The 20,316-nt window shown below is 64.7% G+C and overlaps 2 protein-coding genes across 3 annotated transcripts; one reads left to right on the top strand and one right to left on the bottom strand.

The window, feature by feature from the left end:
• CTSZ (cathepsin Z) lies at positions 1 to 8,546 on the top strand. The gene is made up of 6 exons (XM_037500956.2): positions 1 to 143; positions 395 to 558; positions 4,570 to 4,749; positions 6,506 to 6,656; positions 6,908 to 7,070; positions 7,971 to 8,546. The coding sequence occupies exons 1-6, from the start codon at positions 1 to 3 to the stop codon at positions 8,079 to 8,081; spliced, it is 912 nt and encodes a 303-aa protein (XP_037356853.1). The 3' UTR covers positions 8,082 to 8,546.
• NELFCD (negative elongation factor complex member C/D) lies at positions 8,447 to 20,193 on the bottom strand. 2 transcript variants are annotated; one of them, XM_037500943.2, is made up of 15 exons: positions 20,083 to 20,193; positions 16,492 to 16,607; positions 16,183 to 16,292; positions 15,421 to 15,530; positions 14,500 to 14,607; positions 13,934 to 14,086; positions 13,598 to 13,728; positions 12,811 to 12,976; positions 12,459 to 12,593; positions 11,946 to 12,085; positions 10,822 to 10,936; positions 9,647 to 9,742; positions 9,432 to 9,572; positions 8,980 to 9,109; positions 8,447 to 8,886 (listed from the first exon to the last, which is right to left on the bottom strand). In XM_037500943.2, the coding sequence occupies exons 1-15, from the start codon at positions 20,167 to 20,169 to the stop codon at positions 8,852 to 8,854; spliced, it is 1,773 nt and encodes a 590-aa protein (XP_037356840.1). In that variant the 5' UTR covers positions 20,170 to 20,193; the 3' UTR covers positions 8,447 to 8,851. The 2 variants fall into 2 exon arrangements, with proteins under 2 accessions (XP_037356840.1, XP_054554486.1); XM_054698511.1 differs by having other exon boundaries at positions 16,492 to 16,604; positions 20,083 to 20,177.
• Positions 20,194 to 20,316: the final 123 nt, after the last annotated feature.

Raw genomic sequence — 20,316 nt, 5'->3', positions numbered from 1 at the left:
ATGGCGTCGTCCGGGCCGGCGCGGCCGCTGCTGCTGCTGCTCGTGGCGCTGGCGGGCGCGGGCCGGGCCGGGCTGCACCTCCGCGCCGGCCGCGGCTGCTTCCAGGCCCTGCGCGCCGACCGGCTGTCCGGGCTGGGGCGCAGGTGCGCGGCGGGGGGACGGGGGGGGGGCGGGGGCGGCCTCGCCCCTGGCTGGGGTCCCCGCTGGCCCTTCCGCCGGGCGGGGGAGGCCTCGCGGGCCGCCCGCCTGGCTCAGGGCATCGCTTGGGGCGCAGCCGGGTTCCTGCTTTGGGGGTGCCCTGCCTCCTGGTCCTGAGCGGGCTGGGGGCTCCTGCGCTTGGGGGCGGAGAGGCGCGGGCGCCCCGCGCTGACCCGCGGGTGGGGTCTCTCCCCAGGACGTACCCCCGGCCCCACGAGTACCTGTCGGCGGGGGACCTGCCCAAGAGCTGGGACTGGCGCGACGTGGCGGGGGTCAACTACGCCAGCGTCACCAGGAACCAGCACATCCCCCAGTACTGCGGCTCCTGCTGGGCCCACGGCAGCACCAGCGCCCTGGCGGGTAGGTAGGGCCCGTCTGGTCTGGACTGCGGCCAAGGTGAGGTCACACAGGTGGCCTCAGCCCGGCCCCAGCGCCTGCCGTTCTGTGCCGGGACGCAGCGCGGGAGGGTCACCGGCGCCCTGGCCCCCGCTGACCTGGGCCCCTGCCTCCTCCGCTTCGGGCCAGCGGCCCCCACGTGCTTCTCTCGCCCGAAGCCCCGGCCACCCCCAGCCAGCCAGAAAGGAGCTGCGAGGCCCTGCCCGCTGGGCACGCGAGATGCGCGGCGTTAATGATTGCCGGACGGGCGCTCCGGGACGGGCGTGGCGCGAGGCTGGCTGGACCTTCGCCCTCTGGCCACCAGGAAGGCTTGCGGGAGGCGGGAGGGAAGCTGAGGCCCTGCCACTTGGGACAGCCGTGGGCCTTGTCCTGGGGATCTGGGGGGGCGGCGGGGGGAGACTCCAGATCAGCCTCGGGATCTTCCTACAGCCCCAGCGGCCGGAGCGCAGGGCCGGGGGCCAGGGCCTGCTGCCGTCTGTGGGGTGAGGCGTGGGGTGGCTTCTGACCCAGGCCTGGCCAGCTAGAGCTGTGGCATCTGAGGGCCTCGGTGACGTCTCCCTCTGGGAGACACCAGAGAAGTCCCCCCGGGGTTAGCGCACTTCCCATCCTTGGGGAAGACGCCGGCAGGTAGCAGAGGCCACCATTTTCTCTGCAGGGGACTCTGGGGGTGCCGGCTGGCGTGGAGATGGGCAGGGACCCTGAGAATGTGGAGCCAGAGGCCTAAGCGCAGGGCAGCCCCAGGCCAGGATGGCGGGGGTGGGCGCGGGGGCGGGGGATGCCAGCGAAGAGGAACCAAAAGCAGAGCCTGAGGGAGGGCGGGGGAGGGTCCCGGGCCTCCACCCTGGGCGGGGGGAGCCTGTGGGAGCCTCGCAGGGAATCAGGGCTAAGCCTGGCCTCGGTCAGTGACTGCAGGGCGAGGGCTGGAGGGGCGCGGCGGGCCGGTCCCTGCGCGGGTCAGGTCCCTGCTGGCGGAGCCTGTCCTTGGTCTTTCCACACAACCTCGCGCTCCCCCGGCAGCGAGGCCCCCCTCCTCCTCCGCAGAGAAAGCAGAACCCCGGCAGGGCTGTCTGGGGCTGCGCACAGCTGCCACCCGTGCCCGCCCGCCCTGCCCCCCGTCCGGCCCGGGCTGAGGCCGCTTCTCCCTGCGGACAGAGGAGCAGGGGCTCCCACCTGCCCGCCTGCGGCCCCCATCCCTGCCGGGCCCCCAGAGGGGTGTGTCCCCCTTTGCTCTCCTCCATCCTGAGCCCACTCTGGCCTGCTGACCCCTCGCCCTCCCCCAGCCCCAGGCCACTGAGGAGGGCCAGGCTCCTCCTCCTCGGTTATGCCTGAACCTCCTTCCGGCGTCCTCCTGCCGCGCCCCATCCCCTGCGCCTCCCCCCGGGGGCCTCCTCTTCCTCCCCCAGGCCTCGGCTGGGGGTGTCCTGCACCCATCACCTGAGCGCTCCCTGGCGCTGAGACCCCTGACACTCCAACCTCTTGTGCTCAGCCCCTTCCTCCCCAGGGGCCTTCCTGCCCCCCAACCTGGCCTTCCCCCCTCCGCACCTGCCTCCTCGCCCTGCTCCCCGCCGGCCTCTTTCCCGTTACTCAGGCAGATCCCCGCGTCCCGCCTGCCTGTCCACGCCCAACTCAACCTGTCCCTTCTCCCTTCAAGCATTTCCCGAACGCCTCCGCTTCCTGCCTGGCACCCACCGGCCTGGCCCGCCTGACCGGTCTCCCTGCCTGCGCCCGCAGCAGAGCCAGGCTGCCCAGGCTGCCCAGGCCCCTGGGTCACGTTTCTGTCCCACGGGAGCCGTCTAAGATGCCACACCCGGGAACACGAGCCCTGCTCGGCCTGCAGGAGCCCACGGCAGCTGCCCCCTGTCCGAGCAGCACCCCGGCCGGATGCCAGGGGCTGCGGGCCGTCCCTTCCTGTCCAGAAACCCGCTCTCCAGGCCTCCCTGCCGCCCCCAATGCACCCCAGTCCACTCCCCTTACTTGGCCGCGCAGGGCCGGACGCCTCGTGTCCTCGTGCCCAGCGCTATGGCCCGTCGCCCCCATCATGTGAGCCTGTGGGAAGAGCCTTGTTTCCTGTGTCTGCCGCTGCTTTCCCAGCTCGGGGACGGAGCGTGGTGCGCAGCAGGCGTGACAGACGCCTGGGGTGAGCGCACAGTAGGTGTGGACACTTACTTGGGGTGAGCGCACAGTAGGTGTGGACACTTACTTGGGGTGAGCGCACAGTAGGTGTGGACACTTACTTGGGGTGAGTGCACAGCGGGTGAGAATGCACAGCTTGGGGGGGCGGAGGGGAGGGGCAGGGGCCTGGGCGGCCCTAGGCGGGCAGCCGCCTCCATCCCGGGAAGTGGGTGTGGACGGCGAGGTGGAAGGGCACAGGGCCTGCTCTGGTCTCACATGGGGGTGAGGACTCCCGGGGGTGGCAAAGAGGAGCCCCTGGCTCCGTGGCCCATCTGTGGCCCCCAGAGTGGGGGGACACGGGTGAGGACACAGAGGAGGCGGACTTCGGGGATGAGGGGCACCGGGGCCGGGCGTGAGGGCAGCGGATGTGAGGCCTGGAGGGGAGCTGGTGAGGTGAGACCAGAGCGTCGCAGGACCCTGGTCCCCCGGGTCGTCTGGTGCTGGAGTGGGGCCCTGGAGGAGCCGGTGGAGAGAGAGGTGCCGAGTCCAGTCTGGAAGGGGCGCTCCTGTGGGGAGAAGTCACGGATCATTCTTTTGTCTGGCGTGGGCAGCTGGGGCCCGCGAGGCGGGAAGCGCCTGCAGGCAGGTTGGGTGGCGCGGGCAGAGGGAGGCGCCGCAGGGCCAGCAGACAAGCACCAGTCGCCAGCCAGGCGTGGAGGGCAGCACCGGGCCCTCGAGGCAGCCCTTGGCCCCCCACTTCTCGCTCTGGGCGTGACTGCCACCCACCCCGGTGTCGCCATCCTGCTGAGGAAGCCTCTCAGCTTTGGCTGGAGGCACGTGGGATGGAGGCAGCAGTGGGGGCCGGCGGGGGGGCTGCAGAAGCTGGGGTGTGAGGTTCAAGAACCTCCAGGGCTGCCGGGGAGGTGGCGCCCTGGGTCTCATCAGTAAATTCCGGTCCTCGGCGCAGGAGCTGCCTTGCGCGCACCTACTGCGTGCGGAAGATGCGGGGGCTGAGGCTGCACAAAGCGCTTGGGGGTGGCCTGGAGCGGGTGCTCCTGCCTTCTCGGTGCGTTAGGTAGTGCCAGCTGCTCCGGGGAGGGTGCGGTGTGGCTGACAGAGCAGGCGGCTGAGGGGGACCAGCGGCCGGCCAGGGGTGTCCCAGGAGAAGGGCGGCTGGAGGAAGGGGCTGTGGCGGTGGGACCAGGCTCCAGGCTGGTCAGATGAGGCAGTGGAGCAGGGTGGGCGCCAGGGCTCGGGCTGGTGGGGGCCCTCTGGGCGGCCGTGGGGGGAGCAGAGGCCGCGCCATCATGAGGGAAAGAGCAGGTGAGTGGACTTGGCGCGGGAACGCAGGTGCGGCAGGTGCGGCGGGCGTGGCCTAGGCCGCTTGGCCAAGTGGGACGAGCAGGTGCAGGTGCAGGGCGGGGCTGGCTGCGGGCCTGGCCGGTTTCCACGCAGAAAGGGAGGCCCTCGGCAGGCCCAGGAGGGTGCGGCAGCCGTCCTCGCTGTCCCGGCAGCCTGGGGGCGCGGGCCCTGCACACGCGGTTAGAGTGTCCTCCCTCCGCCCAGGTGCGCCGGGAGCTGGTCCCAGCCTGCCCTTCCCTGGGGCCGGTTTGGCTCCGGGACTGTGGCCCGGGGCTGTCCCTGAGCTTGGGGGCACCCACTTGGGCCCTCGGGAGTGGGGACCGGCCTTTGTCCCGGGTGTCTGGGGCTGGCTCCCTGGCACAGGGGGTTGAGTCTTCACACTGAGCTCCCGAGTGGGCGCTTCTGGCCTGGCCTGCCCGCTGGGGGTCTCTGGTGGGGATGTCCTTGGTCGAGGGCCTCGGGAGAAGAGGGTGGTGCTGACCGGGGCTGCCGCCCCTACAGATCGGATCAACATCAAGAGGAAGGCAGCGTGGCCGTCCACCCTGCTGTCCGTGCAGAACGTCATCGACTGCGGCGACGCGGGCTCCTGCGAGGGCGGCAACGACCTGCTGGTGTGGGAGTACGCGCACAGGCACGGCATCCCCGACGAGACGTGCAACAACTACCAGGCCAAGGACCAGGGTAGGCGCCCCACGGTCCGCCCGGCCGGCCCCGGGAGGGGCCAGCCACCTGGAGCCTGGAGGGCCGCGTGGGGCTGGGAAGCTGCGGGGCTGGCATTGGGGGGTTCTGTGGAGCGGGGGTGGGGGGCCCCGGGGTCCTGGCCTGCAGTCTCCAGGCGGGCACATTCCTTGGAGGCTGCTCCCCGTGGACAGCAAAGGGAAGGGAAAGTCCATAAAGTTCCTTGATGGGCAGCCGAAGCCGCTGTCCTGCGGAGCAGAGCGAGGTGGACTCGAGCTCTTGAGACAGGACGGGGAGGGTGGTGAGCAGGGGGCGCTGCTCTGCCCCTTGGCACATGAAGGGCGTGCCCCGCACCCCAAGTGGCAGAGGCACCTGCCAGTGATTGACACCCCAGACTGGTTGGGTGAGTCTTCCTGAAGTGTGGGCGCAGCAGGGTCAGAGAACCCCAGAGAGGAGCAGGGGAGGAGGAGGCGGGTGGTCCCCCGGGCCCGGCCCTGTCCTGCTGGAACTGGTCTGGTCCGCCAAGGCCAGGCCCCTGTGACCCGCCTCCCCGGCAACCTATGTGCAGCCCCAGCGCGTCTGGGAGTTAGCAGAGGTGGGGGGAGACCCGCTGCAGCCTGGCTGCACTGCAGGGCAGGGTGGGGTTGCCCAGGAGCCCCAGACTTGCCTGCTCTGAACAGGTCCTGCCGTCTGCCGCCTCAAGACAAAACACGCTCTGGCGCTTACGGCCTTTGGCGGGAGGGAGCGGTGCGCCGTGAAGAGAAGCGAGAGGAAAGGATAAAATATTTTTTACATGAAACACCCAGAGTCCCTCTCCCCTCAGGGGTCAATGTCCAGCCAGACAGGGCTGGCCCAGAGCAGGGCCGCTGAGGCCTGGAAGCCGCCCCCAGCCTAAGGCACCTCCTGGTGGGACCCAAGGAAAGGGGTGGAAGGGGCCAGGCCAGTCTGGGAGGAAAAGAGCGAAATCAAGCCTTCCCCCAGGGTCGCCCCACGTCTGTCTCAAGTGTCTCCATCCGTGTCCCCCAAGTCCCTGGGGCAAGTCCCAGGCTGAGAGGCCGACGCGGCTTCTTCACATGTCTCTCCGCGTGCCTCCCCCCGGCCCCCTTGTGGGTCCCCATCCCCTTCCTTCCTTCCCCATGTCCTCTCCAGCTGCTCCTCCCTGCTCAGCTCCACCCTCCCCTGGGTGGGGCAGGGGACCCGGCACCTCCCCGTTCCTTGGGGACCCCCTGTTACAGTTGGACTGGACGCTGGGTGTTTGGCGTCAGCTTGGAGGGGCAGAGCAAACCAGCAGCTCCATTCTCAAGGGGGCGGCTGTGCGGAGGGAGGGCGGGGCGGCAGTGAAGCTAGGGCAGCTTGGGTGACACGCGCGGTGAGGGCAGGACGGAGAGGCCGCTGGGCCCCAGAGGCCGCCACACGCCGCTGAGGAGCTACGTCTTCACAGCGTCTCAAACCGAACTATGTGGAAAAGCTTACTTGTCCCGGCTGTGCTGGCCCAGTCCCAGCCAGCAGAGCAGCCTGACTTTACAAGTTAGTAACTTAATCGCACGATTTCCGGCTGCGGAGAACGTGGAAAGGGCCTTCCCCCGGCCTTGGAGGCAGGCAGGCAGCTCCCGCCCGCCCGCGGCGCCCCGCGCGCCTGTCATCGGGAAGGGCTTGTCTGGAGCGCCCGGGGTGGTTTCTGGTCCTCACTGAGGCATGGGGGGGGGTGCCACGCCCCGCGGGAGACGGGCTCACGCCGCCACCCCGTGCTCTCCCCCAGAGTGTGACAAGTTCAACCAGTGTGGCACCTGCACCGAGTTCAAAGAGTGCCACGCCATCCAGAACTACACCCTGTGGAAAGTCGGCGACTACGGCTCCCTGTCCGGGAGGGAGAAGATGATGGCCGAGATCTACGCCAACGGGCCTATCAGGTGAGCCGCCGGCCGGCCCAGGCCGCGGGACCGGCCTCCTCGCTCCTCACACGGCTCGAGTGGGAGTTTTCTCCTAGAGGACGCCGGCCTCGCCGCGCCCCGTGGGTCAGCGTGCGCGAGGCCCCGTTCAGGGAGAGGCGGGGAGCACGGCGGGGAGCACGGCGGGGAGCACGGCGGGCGGGCCTTTGCGGCGCTGTGCTGAGGGGCGGCGTCCTGCCCTTCCCGGTGCTGATGGCGGCCCTGGCTCTCAGCTGCGGGATCATGGCGACGGAGAAGATGGACAAGTACTCGGGCGGCGTGTACGCGGAGTACGCGGAGAAGGCCTCCATCAACCACGTGGTCTCCGTGGCCGGCTGGGGGGTCAGCAACGGCACCGAGTACTGGATTGTGCGGAACTCGTGGGGTGAACCTTGGGTAAGATGCTTGCTCGGGGGCTTGGCACAGGGGCTGGCGCCGCAGGGGCGGGTCCTTCTGCCCCCCTCTCCCCCGTGGGGCAGCGATGCGGGCACTCACCTGGCGGCTCCTGGCAGCCACCCTCACCTTCCGCGTGGGGCTTTCCTAAGGAATACTGGGGCTTTTTGCAAATACTTTTGAGTTGGGTCAAAAATGCGGGGGTGCCGGGCGTGGTGGCGCGCGCCTGTAGTCCCAGCTACTCGGGAGGCAGAGGCAGGAGGATCGCTTGAGTCCAGGAGTTCTGGGCTGCAGTGCGCTATGCCGATCGGGTGTCCGCACTAAGTTCGGCATCAATATGGTGACCTCCCGGGAGCGGGGGACCACCAGGTTGCCTAAGGAGGGGTGAACCGGCCCAGGTCGGAAACGGAGCAGGTCAAAACTCCCGTGCTGATCAGTAGTGGGATCGCGCCTGTGAATAGCCACTGCACTCCAGCCTGGGCAATATAGCGAGACCCTGACTCGAAAAAAAAAAAAAAAAAAAAAATGCGGGGGCGATTAATTGCCAGAACTCTCATGCGGAGGCATCTCGGAGCCGGAACAGTGTAGACACAGAAACCCTAGGACGTGGGGGAAGGGCCAGTTCTGCTCTCGTTAAATGGCGACGCGGGGCAGCGAACAGGCAGCGAAGTCCTCTGGCCCCGCCAGCCCACACTTGGTGACATTATCTGCTCTGCACAGAGGGCCCTGCGCTGGGTTAAATAGTAACCTCGGTAAATATTTGACAGAAGCCCTTTAGGAACGGGGTCCCGGGGAAGGAAAGGGGAAGCCAAGGAGGTGGTTTGGACTGGACAGCACACGACTGCCCCCCCAGAGAGGGGAGGGGAGGGGAGGGGAGGCCGGGCTAACGCGCACCCCCCGCAGGGCGAGCGTGGCTGGATGCGGATAGTGACCAGCACCTACAAGGACGGCCGGGGCGACGACTACAACCTGGCCCTCGAGCAGTACTGCACCTTCGGGGACCCCATCGTCTAAGCCGCTGCTGAAGAAGGGACTCCTGACCAGACCAGAGACACTGTTTCGGGCACCGCGTTGGGGCTGCTGGGGTCTGAGGGCCGGGGGTGGACAGTCCGGGCACAGGGGCGTCGTGACAGCACTGAGCACCTGAAGGGGCCAAGCTGCAGAACCGGCACCCCTGAGGGAGCTGGTGGGGGGCAGACTCAGCCCCTGGGGAGGAGGGGGCCTCAAGAGCGTGATCTGTGTTTGCCGCAGTGGACGACCTGGTCTCCTGGCTGGTCCATACCACGGTCCCGAGGCACTAGCGCAGTCCGGACCTGTCACCCGCTCCGTGTGCTCGTGATCGGGGGGGAGAGGTGGCAATTTCAAACACGCGATGAATAAAATCACTCGACTCCTAAGGACTGAGCCGGAGCACGTTTTATTTACACGGGACAGACCGACACCGGCTCTACACCTTCAACCCAGACGGGTTTTGTAAAACTTCGCTCTTGGAAAATTAAACAATTACAAGTTCTTGAAAGTGGTTCATGTAGGCCCCCGGGCGGCCGGCCAGGTGGGCCTCGCAGGCAGTGGGATCCAGGGCCTGCTACTGGGGAGACGAATGTGCAGACGGCGGCGGGGGCCAGCCCGGGCGGGCCCTTCGTAACAGCAGTTTTCCCCACATAATCGCGAACATTTCCCTTCTTAGAAAGCCCCTTCCTCTGGCTGCGCCCATCTCTGAGAGGCTCACTGAGCCTCCTCACGTCAGGCCCTGGCGTGTTCCACGTCGTCGGGAGGGCGCTGCGTTAGTTCACCAGGATGAAGTTGGACTTGCAGTGAGCTTTAGGGAAGAGAAGGAAAACGGGCACTGGGTTAGACGCGGGACGGCAGGAGGCCAAACCAAAGCAGCCGCGGGACGGCTCGGCAGCCCCACCTATGAACTCCGTCACGGGGTCGTGCTCCCCTTCTGTTTTAATGGTGCCTGCGATGCTGTCGTTTTCCAAGATGGGGAGGAAAAGCTGCACAAAGTCAGAGGTGTACGGCGGGGCGATGACATCCAGGACCTATGGGGACAGCAGCAGGTCAGGCCCCCGCATGGCCCCCAGCCCAGCGCACCCAGGTGCCGACAGGACGGGAATCAGTTTGGAGAAAATGTCCCCCCCCCCCCCGGGTGACAAGGCCGGTCTCCAGCATTCAGACGCCCAGGCGGAAACGCAGGTGAACCACAACAAGCAGTCCCCGCAGACAGGTGTCGGAGTCGCCGTCGTCACCAAGAGCGCACGCTCAGGTGCAAAATGAATTCAAGGCAAAAAGGGCACAGCCCCCCCATCCACCCACCACCACCACCACCACCATAACAGTACGCGTGAGCCAGGCACTGCTGACCTCAGTTACAAAATAGCGGATGAGGGAAATGTCGGTGTCCAGCTTCTCCAGGCACTTCCGGATGTAACTAACCACAGGAAGCACGTAACCTCGACTCAGCAGGTGAACCATCCTGTCCAGCAGGGTCTTCTTCAGCTCCAGCTACAGGAGTGGGGGCAGAGAGTCTGTTAAAATGGGGTCTTCACGCCGAGCTGCACACAAGCCGGGGGCCTCACCTGCTCCATCACGTCCAGCTGGGAGTGCTCCGTCTCAAAAAGCTTCACAAGCAGCTGCAGGACCTGGGGGTGCAGGAGCTGGTGGCAGGTGCTGATCTACAAACAGGCCAAAGGGACTCTACTGAGCACCGGGGTGGGCCCACCGCCAGCACCCAGGGGACCCCTGGCACGATGACAGCACCCCAGGACAGCTTGTCTCTGACGATGGCCCAGGGCGCATCGTCTCCAGCCCCATTTCTCGTCCTTTCAGGGGCTCGCAATAAAAATTTAATCTATGGAGTTAGCGAAACTCATTTCTTAAAAGGAAAGTCTTCGTGCAGGCCAGGAAGAGCTCTGAAGAGTGTCTTTTGAAGACGTGCAGATGGCCGCAGGCCCAGAAACGTGCGCCACCACTCACGAGAAGAGAAAGGCCGCGCAAAGCCACAAACACTGTCACATCTGTGAGAAGATGGGCCGTGGCAGAGCGGGGAGGGCGGAGGGGGCCCCTCTCTCCTGGGGGGCTGTGAACTGGTGCGGCCTCCGGGGGAACAGTACGGAGGTGCCTTCAAAAACTCAAACTGCCAACAGTGCACGCCCCCGTCTCTCCACGCGCAGGTACTGACCACAGAACCTGGGAGCGCTCATCTGCACAGACGCCACCCACGCCCCACAGTCTCACCCCGCGGTTGGGCACAGAGACGTGGGATCACCTAGATGCCTGGACAAGGCTGGACGAGGAGGGTGTGCACACTCTCGACGGGACACTGGCCCGCTGGCTGAGGGGAGGGGCCCTCGCCTCCCGTGACAGCACAGATGAGCCCTGCGGGGGCGGCGCTCAGGAAGAGACTCGTGTGGATTAGAAAAAGCCAAAGAACAAGCTCACATGCCACTGGGCTCGGATGCCACAGCAGAAGCCCCAAGGGAGACAGAGGGGGAAGGGGCGGGGGAGCGGGAGCTGGTAAGACGGGCCCTGGAGTCAGGGGGGCGGGGGATGCATAAGGCATCTGCACACACGGAGGTGTCACGTTCACCCCTGAAGGGATGGTGTTGTGAATGACTGGTAAACCCGTAAAATCTGATGGAAAGAAATCTGCAACATTAAAAAGAGCATCTGCGCTCACTGCCGGCTGCGGCGTCACACGGGCTCGGCAGCACAAGGCCGGGCACAGCGGGGCCACACGCCCCGAGCCGCCTACCTCGTCGAGCAGGGCCAGGTGCACCGGGGTGTGGTCGGTCTGCAGCTGGAAGTACCTGGGCTCGGACACCGTCCAGTCCACCCACTTCAGCACGCCCATCGCCACCACGGGAAACCTGCAGGCGACGAGGCGGGCGCTCAAGACAAAGCTCGCAACGCAGCCCGCGCACTGCGGGCGAGGACAGTCTACCCCTCGGTCTCGGACTCGGGTTTCTTTGTCTTAAAAATTAAAGAGCGAGAGCTCCACGGTGACAGCCTTTACCCCGCGCCGTCACCCCTTAGGCCCGGACTCCTCTCCTCGCCCTCTTAGCCGCAGCATCACTAGCGTCCACTAGTTTTTGGAAGTATTTTGCTTTGCTGCCTCGCCCGCTCCATGAGCAGCCAGCGTCTGTCCTTGTCCTACTCGCCCTCCTGTGCGCCTTCCCTCCCGCCTCCCGGTTTGCTGGAGACGGCCGCGCTCGTCTCTCCCCACGGCGGCCAGCGCTCCGCGGCGGGGACGGACAGCCGCATCTCAGCGCGGTCCTCCACCAGCGGGCACGCGGCCTGGCTTCAACCCCGTCCGCAGGACACCAGGCCAGGGAGCCCTTACTCGAGAACAGTCCGGCAAGACCGAGTCCCTTCCCCGCGCGCAAACGCCCGACGCTGAAGTCGGTGCACTTCCAGCCGCTCTGCAGGCCCGAGAACAGGCCTGAGCGCGCCAGGGGCCTGGCCGAGGGGGCCGAGGCTGACTCGAGCAAACCCTTCCGGCCCCGCTGCAAATGAGCAGGAAAGCGTCGCGTGCCTACGGGAGGACCCGGCTGGCAAGACTCCCGGACAAAGGCGGACGCTGTCGCCGGCGTGACAAGTCGCTGGTCCCTAAACAGCACTGTGTTGTCTCCCTTTCCCTAGAGAGAGGCCTTTTTTTCAAATCAATTTTTCTAACTTTGAACGCTCTCCTCTTTCCGTGTCTAACGGGGAAACGCGCCGTGCCTGACACGACGGGAAGCGACTTGTCGCGACGGCGTGAGGCCTGTTTCGGAAGGAGAGGATAAACAGAGCATCTCTGAAGCTTTTTTTTTTTAACCCTCTACTATGAAAACGGAAACGCCTTCTGTCAAGGGCCCCCGCCAGGGCCAGCCTGCCCACCTGATGCACTGGTACAGCGTGCTCAGCTCCGCCACCAGCTCCGAGGCCCCTTTGTTCTCGTTGCAGCACAGGTTGTGAACGGTCTCGACGGCTTTCGACGTGGACTTCAGCTCGTCTTTATTAATGCTCACGCGCTTGTTCTGCAAACACACAAAGTCAGCGACTCCTGAGGGATGCAACCCCCGGCCAGACGCCCGCTCCTGCCTGCCGTCGCCGTCCCTCCCCCAGAGAGCAAGATCCAGACACGGGGCAGAGAGGAGCAGAAGCCCAAACCAGCGTCGGCGCCCGAGGAAGTCAGGTGCGTCTCTTTAGCCACGCTTCAAACTATGAGGTGCTGGATGGATGCTGAGCGTTTTCTGGACACTCAGCGCTCTGACGATGTTATGCACAAACACTGTAAAATCACGTCTGACCCTAGTGGAGCGTATCACTTCTCGCAGCCAAGAGTTCCAAACGCTACCGGAGACACGAGACCGCTTCTCCCCTCGCGTCGGGGAGTGTCAGCGCCGGTACCTTCTTCCAGGTCTCCACCACGCTCGCTGCGTAGGCCAGGATGTGGATGTACTTGTGCTTGTGGTCCTGGTTGATCCTGGCCCCCGGCTTGAAGAGTGACTGCATGAACAGGTCCAGGAAGGCCGGCACCCGGATCTGAGGACACACACACCCCTCGTTGAAGAGGACGCAGGAGAAACACGGCAGGCGAGTCCGGACACACTCAGAGGGAGCGAGTCGCCCGGCCCCCGCCCACAGCGCTCAGCGCATCAAGGGCTGAGACCGTGCCGGAATCAGAGGAACAGACTTTCCAGAGCAGCCCTTCCAACCGGCATGGCGGGGAGTCCCACCCCACCCAACGGAAGCCGCTTACAAGCTCGACAGGAGGCGGGTCCATGCTCGTGAACATCTTGAAGAGGACGGTGATGTCGGCGGGGTTCAGGGCTCCTTTGGATAACATGGCGCCGAGGGCCTGGCAGGCCCTGGGGTAGGAGGCGGCCGTGCCCAGCGCCAGTGTGATCTGACTGGCGTCGTGGCCTCTGCGTGACAACCGTATGCCCCGTCGTCAGGACGGCGGGTCCCTGCTCCCTGCCCTCTCCCCTTCCTTCCTTCCTTCACACTTAATTCTTGGAGTGGTCGGGATCCTGCTGTGTGTTTCATATTTCTGTCACTCACTCGCATACTGACTCACTGAGCCGTGAAAACAACATTTAGAGTTAATTGGGAAAGAATGATTCAACTACAGCTTACAGACTTTCTAAAAGAAACCACACGCTTTTAAAATATCTTAAGATTCCATTAGGAGAAAACAAAGCTAATTAGGGCCAACTTTGTTCTTTAAAATATGACTGCAGCGCAACACTTAGACTACTGAGTCACTATTTCAGGACCACTGTTACTCGCGGCTGATGACCCCAATGTATGAAAACGGAGGTTCATAAACCCAGTGACGTGAACAATAATCAAATACTTTAAAAATTAATCAAAAGCTTAAAAAGAATTTCTGTATATATAAAATTACCCTTTACAGGATGAAAGGAAATTTACCTACTCTTCAGCCAAACAGGGCACCTACAGTCTTCGGGTGTGGGAAGAGGGCAACGGGTGGCTTTGTGGGGAGCACCTAGTAGGGGCTAGGAGAGCAGAACCCCGCCTCTCACTTCTCCTGGGCGAAGCGCTGGACCTCCTGAGCAATCCGGCGCACAGCGGAGCCCCCCTGCTCCTCCTGAGCCAGCACCGACATCATGGCCTGGGCAAACAGGTACGTGTGTTCCCCGTGGCACACCATTTTCTGCAAAGTGGCAGGGAGAGGGGGGGGTTCCCCAACTGCAGACAACCATCAGATTCCTACAGGTCGCAGGGAAGTGAGCGGTCTGCAGGGAAGTCAGGGTCCTGGGTGGAACCCTCTGCCCCAACGCAGAAGGGGCAGCTTGTGCTTGAACACATGGGACCCGGAATAGCCTCCCAAGTTGCACGCCACAGAGGGAAGCACTTACCGCAAACTCGGGGAGGTTTTTTTCAAGGTTTTCTTCTCCTCCATCTAAGATGGTGGCCAGAGAGGTGCGAAGCACCCTAGAGAACACCTCCAGCTGCTGGCAGGCTGTGGACACGCTGGTGATCTCCCCCTGGTACCCCGCGTCAGAAATGAGCTGCCACAGACAGAGCAGGTCAACAGCAGGGACCACGTGGTTCACAGCAAGTGGCCATGGGCAGCATGTGGGGAGTGGGGCGAGCGAGCCCTGCTCCCGACAGTGAGGCCTGTGGCCAGACGAGCGCCCACCCCACCCTTGTGTGTCTGGCGCGGGGGCAGACCCGGCGCTCTTCAAGAGCTCCTCTCAGCACAGCAGACTCTAAACTGCACGTCCCAGCCCAGCCCCAAAGCACAGTCCTGCTGGCCCTCGGACATGGACGCCTGCTCTGTGCTTCTCTCTCGATGGGACACTTACTAAGTGAAAGGATGAAGACCTTTACCCAAAACGTAAATGTAATTTTTCAAAGGAAACGCCAACTCCATAACCCAAGTAAGCCTCGGCCCTCCCCGCCGACCCCGCACGCGTCCCACCTTGACGGTGAAGTTAAGCATCAAGCAGTCTGGATGCGCTTCGGCCAGTTTGTAGAAGAGATCTCTCCAGGTGGTGTGCGCGATCATCTGCTCCAGCCATGCGGGGGTCTGCCGACACAAACGGGAGCCCGGCGGCCTCACCTGAGCGTCGGCGGAGGCGCAGGGCCTGCGGCAGGGAAGGGCCCCGTCGCGCCTGGCTCTGCCTCGCGGTCCTCAGGCGAGGGAGCGGGTGAGACCACGTGGGCAGCTGAGTGGCAGAGCTGGAGCCCAAGTGCCACTCACAGACTTGGGCAGACCTGACGTGGCCAAAGAGCCTGCCAAGAGGCACCTCCTGAGAAACACTGGAGCCTGGAGGACGCCCGTGCGCGGGCGCTGCGTCACACGCACCAGGGACTCACAAGTCGGCTGCACGCCCACAGCAAAAGGGGAGGGGCCATCTAAATGGGGGCTGACCATCAAATGGTCAGCTGTGAGACTAACAAGCCAGGGGCTGCCCTCCGAATCCACCTCCCCTCTGTGGGGGGCTCCCCCCAGCTACCGGACGCGTGAGGCAGGCTCCACGGCCGGCAGGCGGCCCCAGTGATGGGCAGCTGTGGCTTAAAGACGCCGCTGACAATGCTGAACCGTTCTGGAGGCTGCTCTGTTGTCTAAGGAGCCCCAACCTTCCTCCCTTCCCTCCTGTAGGGGGGTGCTCCCGTCCCCCACAGCCTGCACTCTAGTTTCTGTGGAGCAAGAGGCGTCAAATCCCTGTCTCATGCTCAGCACCTCGAAAGGGCGGTTCTGACAACAGGTGCATCCTGTCTCACGCCCTGATCTCACCCCCAGCTCTTACCCCACCGCAAGACAGGCCACGGCCCTGGCACACACACCACAGGCCGGAGAGCGCAGGCCCCGGTGTAAGAAAAAGAAACGACTCCTCACCTCTCCTTCCTCAGTGAAAATAGAATCTGCTTTGCGGGGGTCAAAGTGTTTGATCAACAAACTCTTCAAGTGATTCTCCACAGTTTCCTGGACCTGCACCGGCTCGACACCTGAGAACACAAAAGCCGCGAGGCAGAGAGCGGCCGTCACGCGACAGGCTGTGCTGCTTCAGCAGAAGTGGACGGAATGGCGTCCACAGCGCTGCTCCGACCACTCAGGGCCTTGCGCTGCGCATAAAAACCAGCATCCACGCCTTGTGTTCAGTGGCAAGGCCCGCAAAGGCGCACAGGAAAGGACAGTAACCTCTGACACCCGGCTGACGTGGAAAACCGCCAAAATAGCCGGGCAGGTGGATGGAACACAGGCCTCTCACGGCAGAGGGCAGGGAGGCCGAGAGCGCCCACTTGCCCTATGACCGTGACGGCGACGGCCCGACGAGTGTCCGGCCAGTACTGGGTGTGACATCACGGCGCCCAGTTCGGTGGGCTGACAGGAAGGCGTCCCAGAGCGACACGCTGACCACGCGCCGCATCGCCCTCTCCCGCGGCAAGGGGCCGGGAAACAGCTCGGGGAGTGGCGTTTGCAGGCCCCGCACACCTCAATTACCGAGTGAGAGGCAGGAATCGGGCAGGTGGGGACGGGTAAGAAGTCCCGCGCCTACAGAAGTCTCACAGGCCAGGGCTGAAGAAGGGCCGTCCACTTAGCAGCGTCACAGTGCCCCGAAGGTCTCGTGAGGGGGGGGCGGGGGCACCCACACCGCACCTGTCTGGATGAGCCACTCGGCCAGCAGGTTCACGGTCTGGGCCACCGCTGTGTAGTTCTCCGACAAGAGCTGGATCACGTTCTCCGGAGACCCTCCTGCCTGAAAATACCTAGAAAAAGGCGCAAGCCGGGTGGGCACCCCCGGAACGTGCGCGAACGCCCGGCGGGGGACGCGAGGAGACAGGCAGCTCCAGGATTTGTGAAGTGTGCCTCGCATGCGTCTTCCTTCCACTCCCCACTTTCCGGTCTCCCACAAACTCTCTCGACGCTGTCCCCACCCTCCCCCGGCACGAGCGGCACCCCCCGCACCTCTTCAGGGTGTTGAAGATGGACGGCTCCATGATGTAGTCCCGGGTGGAGAACTTGTGCAGGCACTCCTGCTGCACCTCCGCGTCGTCCTCGCCCTCCCCGGAGTCGTCCTCCTGCTGCGGGGAGACGGCCGCGCCGCCGCGGCATTAGTGCAAGCGCCCTGGAGTCTCGCCCCCGCCAGGAGCGCAGCTGCTCAAGGGTGCCATGAACAGTGTTTCCTGTGAATCCCGTGACGTGGGATGGGGGGACCGAGAGGCCGAGAGACAGGGCTCGGGAGTCACAAGTGGTCCCCCGGCAGCAGTCCCCACCTCCCGGGCGCCCAGCTCGTCCAGGAAACAAGGAGCGTCGTGGCAGTCCTACCCCCCGCCCCCACCCCCCCAGCTACTGCGAAGACTCCACGAGCTAATTTCTGGAAATGCCAAGCACAGGCCTGACGTCGAGTGAGCGTTCGACAGATGTTGGCGATTCACTATCCTCGCTTTGACATCACATGTGCCCTTTCACACTTCCCAGCAGAGTGATGAGGTGATTCTTGAAGGCATCGGCCCTCCATCTGCTGTTAGAAAGTACAGATGACCGCCTCGCCCCCACCGGCAGGCCTGGCTGGACACCAGGGCCCGTTCTGTGTGGAAGCTCAGGTAGGTCACCGAATCCAAGGACAGAGGATGACGGTGCAGACGGGGGTCCCAAGGCCTGGCTGGCTTTACTGCTGTCATCCACCCTGTGAGTATTCTGGCGACCCTCAGGTCACCAGAAAACCTACAGAGATGTAAGACAAGCCAGGGCTTTTTCTGCAGAAGTTCTCGGACTAGGAGGAGCCGGGGCTCCACACACGCGCCTCTGACACAGTCAGGCTTTAAGGGCTGGGCTGGGCAAGCTACATCCCTGGCCGGGACACGCCCTCCTCTGGTTTTCTTTAAGTCAAATTTTTTTGGATCACAACCACACCCACTATAAAATACACACTGTCCATGGCTCCGTTCCCCCCATAATGGAGAGCTGAGTAACTGAGGGGTGAATGGGCTAAGCACGCTGACCTGGCCCTTGGCAGAAGGGTGCCATCCTCTGGGGTCTTCTCTTGGGTCACGCCACTCCCTGCACACCTAGAATTCAGCCTGGAACTACCCAGTCTGTTCTCACCGCCATGGGGACGGCCCTTTAGTCCTCCTAACTCGTGACGTCCGAGACTGCCTCTTCCTTTCCCTCTGACGAGAGGGCCCGACAGCTCCCAGTGAGGAAGGAATTCCTGCAAGCTCCAAGTTCTCGGCTTCTCGGCCCGCTCACCCCACCCCACATCTCCCGTAAGTCCAAGCTGGCTCTTCTTGCCCCTGCCAGTGCTGACCTTGCGCATGCTGGCGACAGCGACACCCCAAGGCCTCCTGCCAGCCCTGTCTCCCAGGGATGACACAGTGAATGCCATCAGCCAATCTGATGCTCTCGTTTAGACGTCACCCGAGCTTTAGCATGACTCTGACTTTCCACCTGTCCCCTGGCCAGTCTCAGCTCGGACACTCCCCAGTGCAGCCCACAGCGGGACTAAACCCCTGGCACTTCCATAGCTCTCAGCATCCATCCTGTGGGCTCGACAGCCCCCCCCCCAAGCCACCTAATAAGGTGTCAGTGAGCCAACTCTGGGTTCTACACATCGACCTATTGTTATCTTTAACCCAGCTCCTGACACCCCTGTCGCCTTCCTCAGTTTCCCCTCCTTCCTCCATGCAGAGTCCGATGGAGCATGAGGATCAGCACACCCCTCTCATCCATGAGCCTTTGGATCAACGGGCTGAACTTCGATGAATCAAGTTCTCCAGACATGACACTCCTCCTGGCAGTAGGGTCTAGGCCTGGCTCTGCCATTCCTGTCTGCCCAGCCAGCGCAAATAACCGGATGGCTCCGTCCACAGAACAGAGGCACTGGACTAAACGGTCCTTCACATGCCCCAGCTGCGGCCATGACTCGAAGGCTGTGTGACAGGAGCTGGGACACTGAACAGGGCGCCGCCAGCGCCAGCGCACCACAGATCAGCTAATCCTAAATTTTTCTCATCCGGACCACTTAGGTGGCCAGTGGAGTCCAAGAACATCGTTTCCTGGTTTCCTGATGGTGGGCACGTCACTTTCACGTGGCCTCCCTTTCTTCACATACAGCATGAGCAGAGCTGGCGTCCAGCACACTCTCGCGTAGAATGAGATGATGCAGGAAAGCACCAGGCGCTCAAAGAGAGAAACCTGCCTCTCCACTCCGCTAGAAACCTCCAGCAGTGCCGACTAACCCAACATCTTCCCCTGCTCCAAACCCTTGAAGAAGTCCTACTTTTCAGCAGTTCTCAAAGGCCCTTCAGAACCTGCTCCTTGCGGGCCTATGGCCGCCTCCAGCAGGCAGCTCACCACACAAGATGCCTTTCAGCTCCGGGAACACAGCACCTACGTTTAGGTCATTGTACCCTGCCTCTCCTGCCCTCGCTGCACCCCCCTTCAACGAAGGACACCCCACTCCAACCTTCCCGCCATGCATAGTTCCTATTTCCCAAACATCCCTATCTGGGCTCTTAGAAGGCAAATATGGGCCTCCCCAGAGGCCCAGCGGGTTGAGCGCGGTACTGTAAAGCTGTCCGCAGCGCAGGGTCGATCCCCAGCCGGCCAGGGAGCAACCCACATGGCGCGCAGACCCCTCCTGCCGCCCGCTGCTCCCCTCAGCAGTGGATTTCGTCAGTTCGCCTGTTCTGCTCCCCGCTCTGTCTCTGGTGAATCCTCTCACCCTCCCGCGCCTCTGGCCTGTACCCCAGCTCTTGTATAAATAAAATAAATCTTTTTTGTTTTTTTAAAAGGAGGCAAATCCCCAGGTTCCCCTCCATGCGAACCACAGGGCCGTCTCCCGTCTCCCAGGCGGGCCTGAGCGGTGACGTGATTTCTACTCAGGGGACGAGCTCACAGTCTCCCGCCGCCCGGCTGCGAGCGGGGTTTCCCGCCTTTGGGGAGGGCGCAGGGGTCGGCCCGGCGTGGGGCGGACGCAGGCCGGGCAGGGGCGGGAGGCGCGTGGGCGCGGGGGGGGGGGGGGGGAGGGCGGCCCTCCCGCCAAGCCCGAAGCCCAAGGAGGGGGCGCCTCCCTGTGCCAGGAGGGGGGACTCGGCGCGACACCCCCGTTCGCTTTCCACGAGGCAGCCTGTCGGAGGGCCTCGAGGCTCGGGGGCGCCCTGGCAAAGTAGCGCCACGTGCCCCGCGCCGGGGCTGCCCGGAGAAGGGGCGAGCGGTCAGCGGGGCCCAGCGCGGGGCCGGCCTCGAGGGCGGGGGGGGGGGCGGGGGGGCACCTGAGGCCCGGGGCGGCCGCAGCGCGGGGTCCCCGCCCGGGCCCGCCCCCTCGCCGCCCGGCCGAGCCGGGGAGGACGCGGGGGAGGGCCCGGGGGGGATGCCGGGGGGGGCGCCGGGGGGGGTTCGGGGGGGCGCCGGGCCGCGGCGGGCGGGGGGCGCGCCTGGAGGGGGCGGGGCGGCTGTGCTTGAACCAACTGGCCGCGGGCCGGGCGCGGCGGCGGGGCGGGCCCGCCGGCGACGAGACCGGCGGTCCTCGTCGGGGGCGCCCGGAGCCCCCCTCACCTGGCCGCCGTCCGCCTCATCGCCCCACTCGGCCGCGCTCCCGAAGTAGTCCTCGTCCATGATGGCGCCCGGCGCGGCCCCCGCCATTCTCCCCGCCGGCGCGCGAGCACGGCGCATGCGCACGACGGGCGGGGGCGCGCGCGCTGGAGCAGGGCGGGGGCGGGGCCTGGCGGGGGCGGGGCCTGGCGGGGGCGGGGCCCACTGGGCGGGGCCGGCCCTGGGGGCGGGGCGGGG

Source organism: Talpa occidentalis, unplaced genomic scaffold, assembly GCF_014898055.3.
Source record: "Talpa occidentalis isolate TD23 unplaced genomic scaffold, MPIMG_talOcc4v2.1 talOcc4.10, whole genome shotgun sequence".
Classification (NCBI taxonomy): domain Eukaryota; kingdom Metazoa; phylum Chordata; class Mammalia; order Eulipotyphla; family Talpidae; genus Talpa; species Talpa occidentalis.
This window is presented reverse-complemented; position numbering and strand designations above follow the sequence as displayed.

Bases quoted from the DNA above. Each gene is read 5' to 3' on its own strand.
- NELFCD (XM_037500943.2), bottom strand. From the start codon at position 20,169: ATGGCGGGGGCCGCGCCGGGCGCCATCATGGACGAGGACTACTTCGGG. The intron at 10,937-11,945 runs GTGGGCAGGCTG...CGTCGCCTGCAG, and splicing joins ACGCTGTACCAGTGCATCAG to GTTTCCCGTGGTGGCGATGG. The intron at 9,573-9,646 runs GTGAGGCCCCCG...CCACTCCTGTAG, and splicing joins AGCTGGACGTGATGGAGCAG to CTGGAGCTGAAGAAGACCCT.
- CTSZ (XM_037500956.2), top strand. From the start codon at position 1: ATGGCGTCGTCCGGGCCGGCGCGGCCGCTGCTGCTGCTGCTCGTGGCG. The intron at 4,750-6,505 runs GTAGGCGCCCCA...GCTCTCCCCCAG, and splicing joins CTACCAGGCCAAGGACCAGG to AGTGTGACAAGTTCAACCAG. The intron at 7,071-7,970 runs GTAAGATGCTTG...CACCCCCCGCAG, and splicing joins ACTCGTGGGGTGAACCTTGG to GGCGAGCGTGGCTGGATGCG.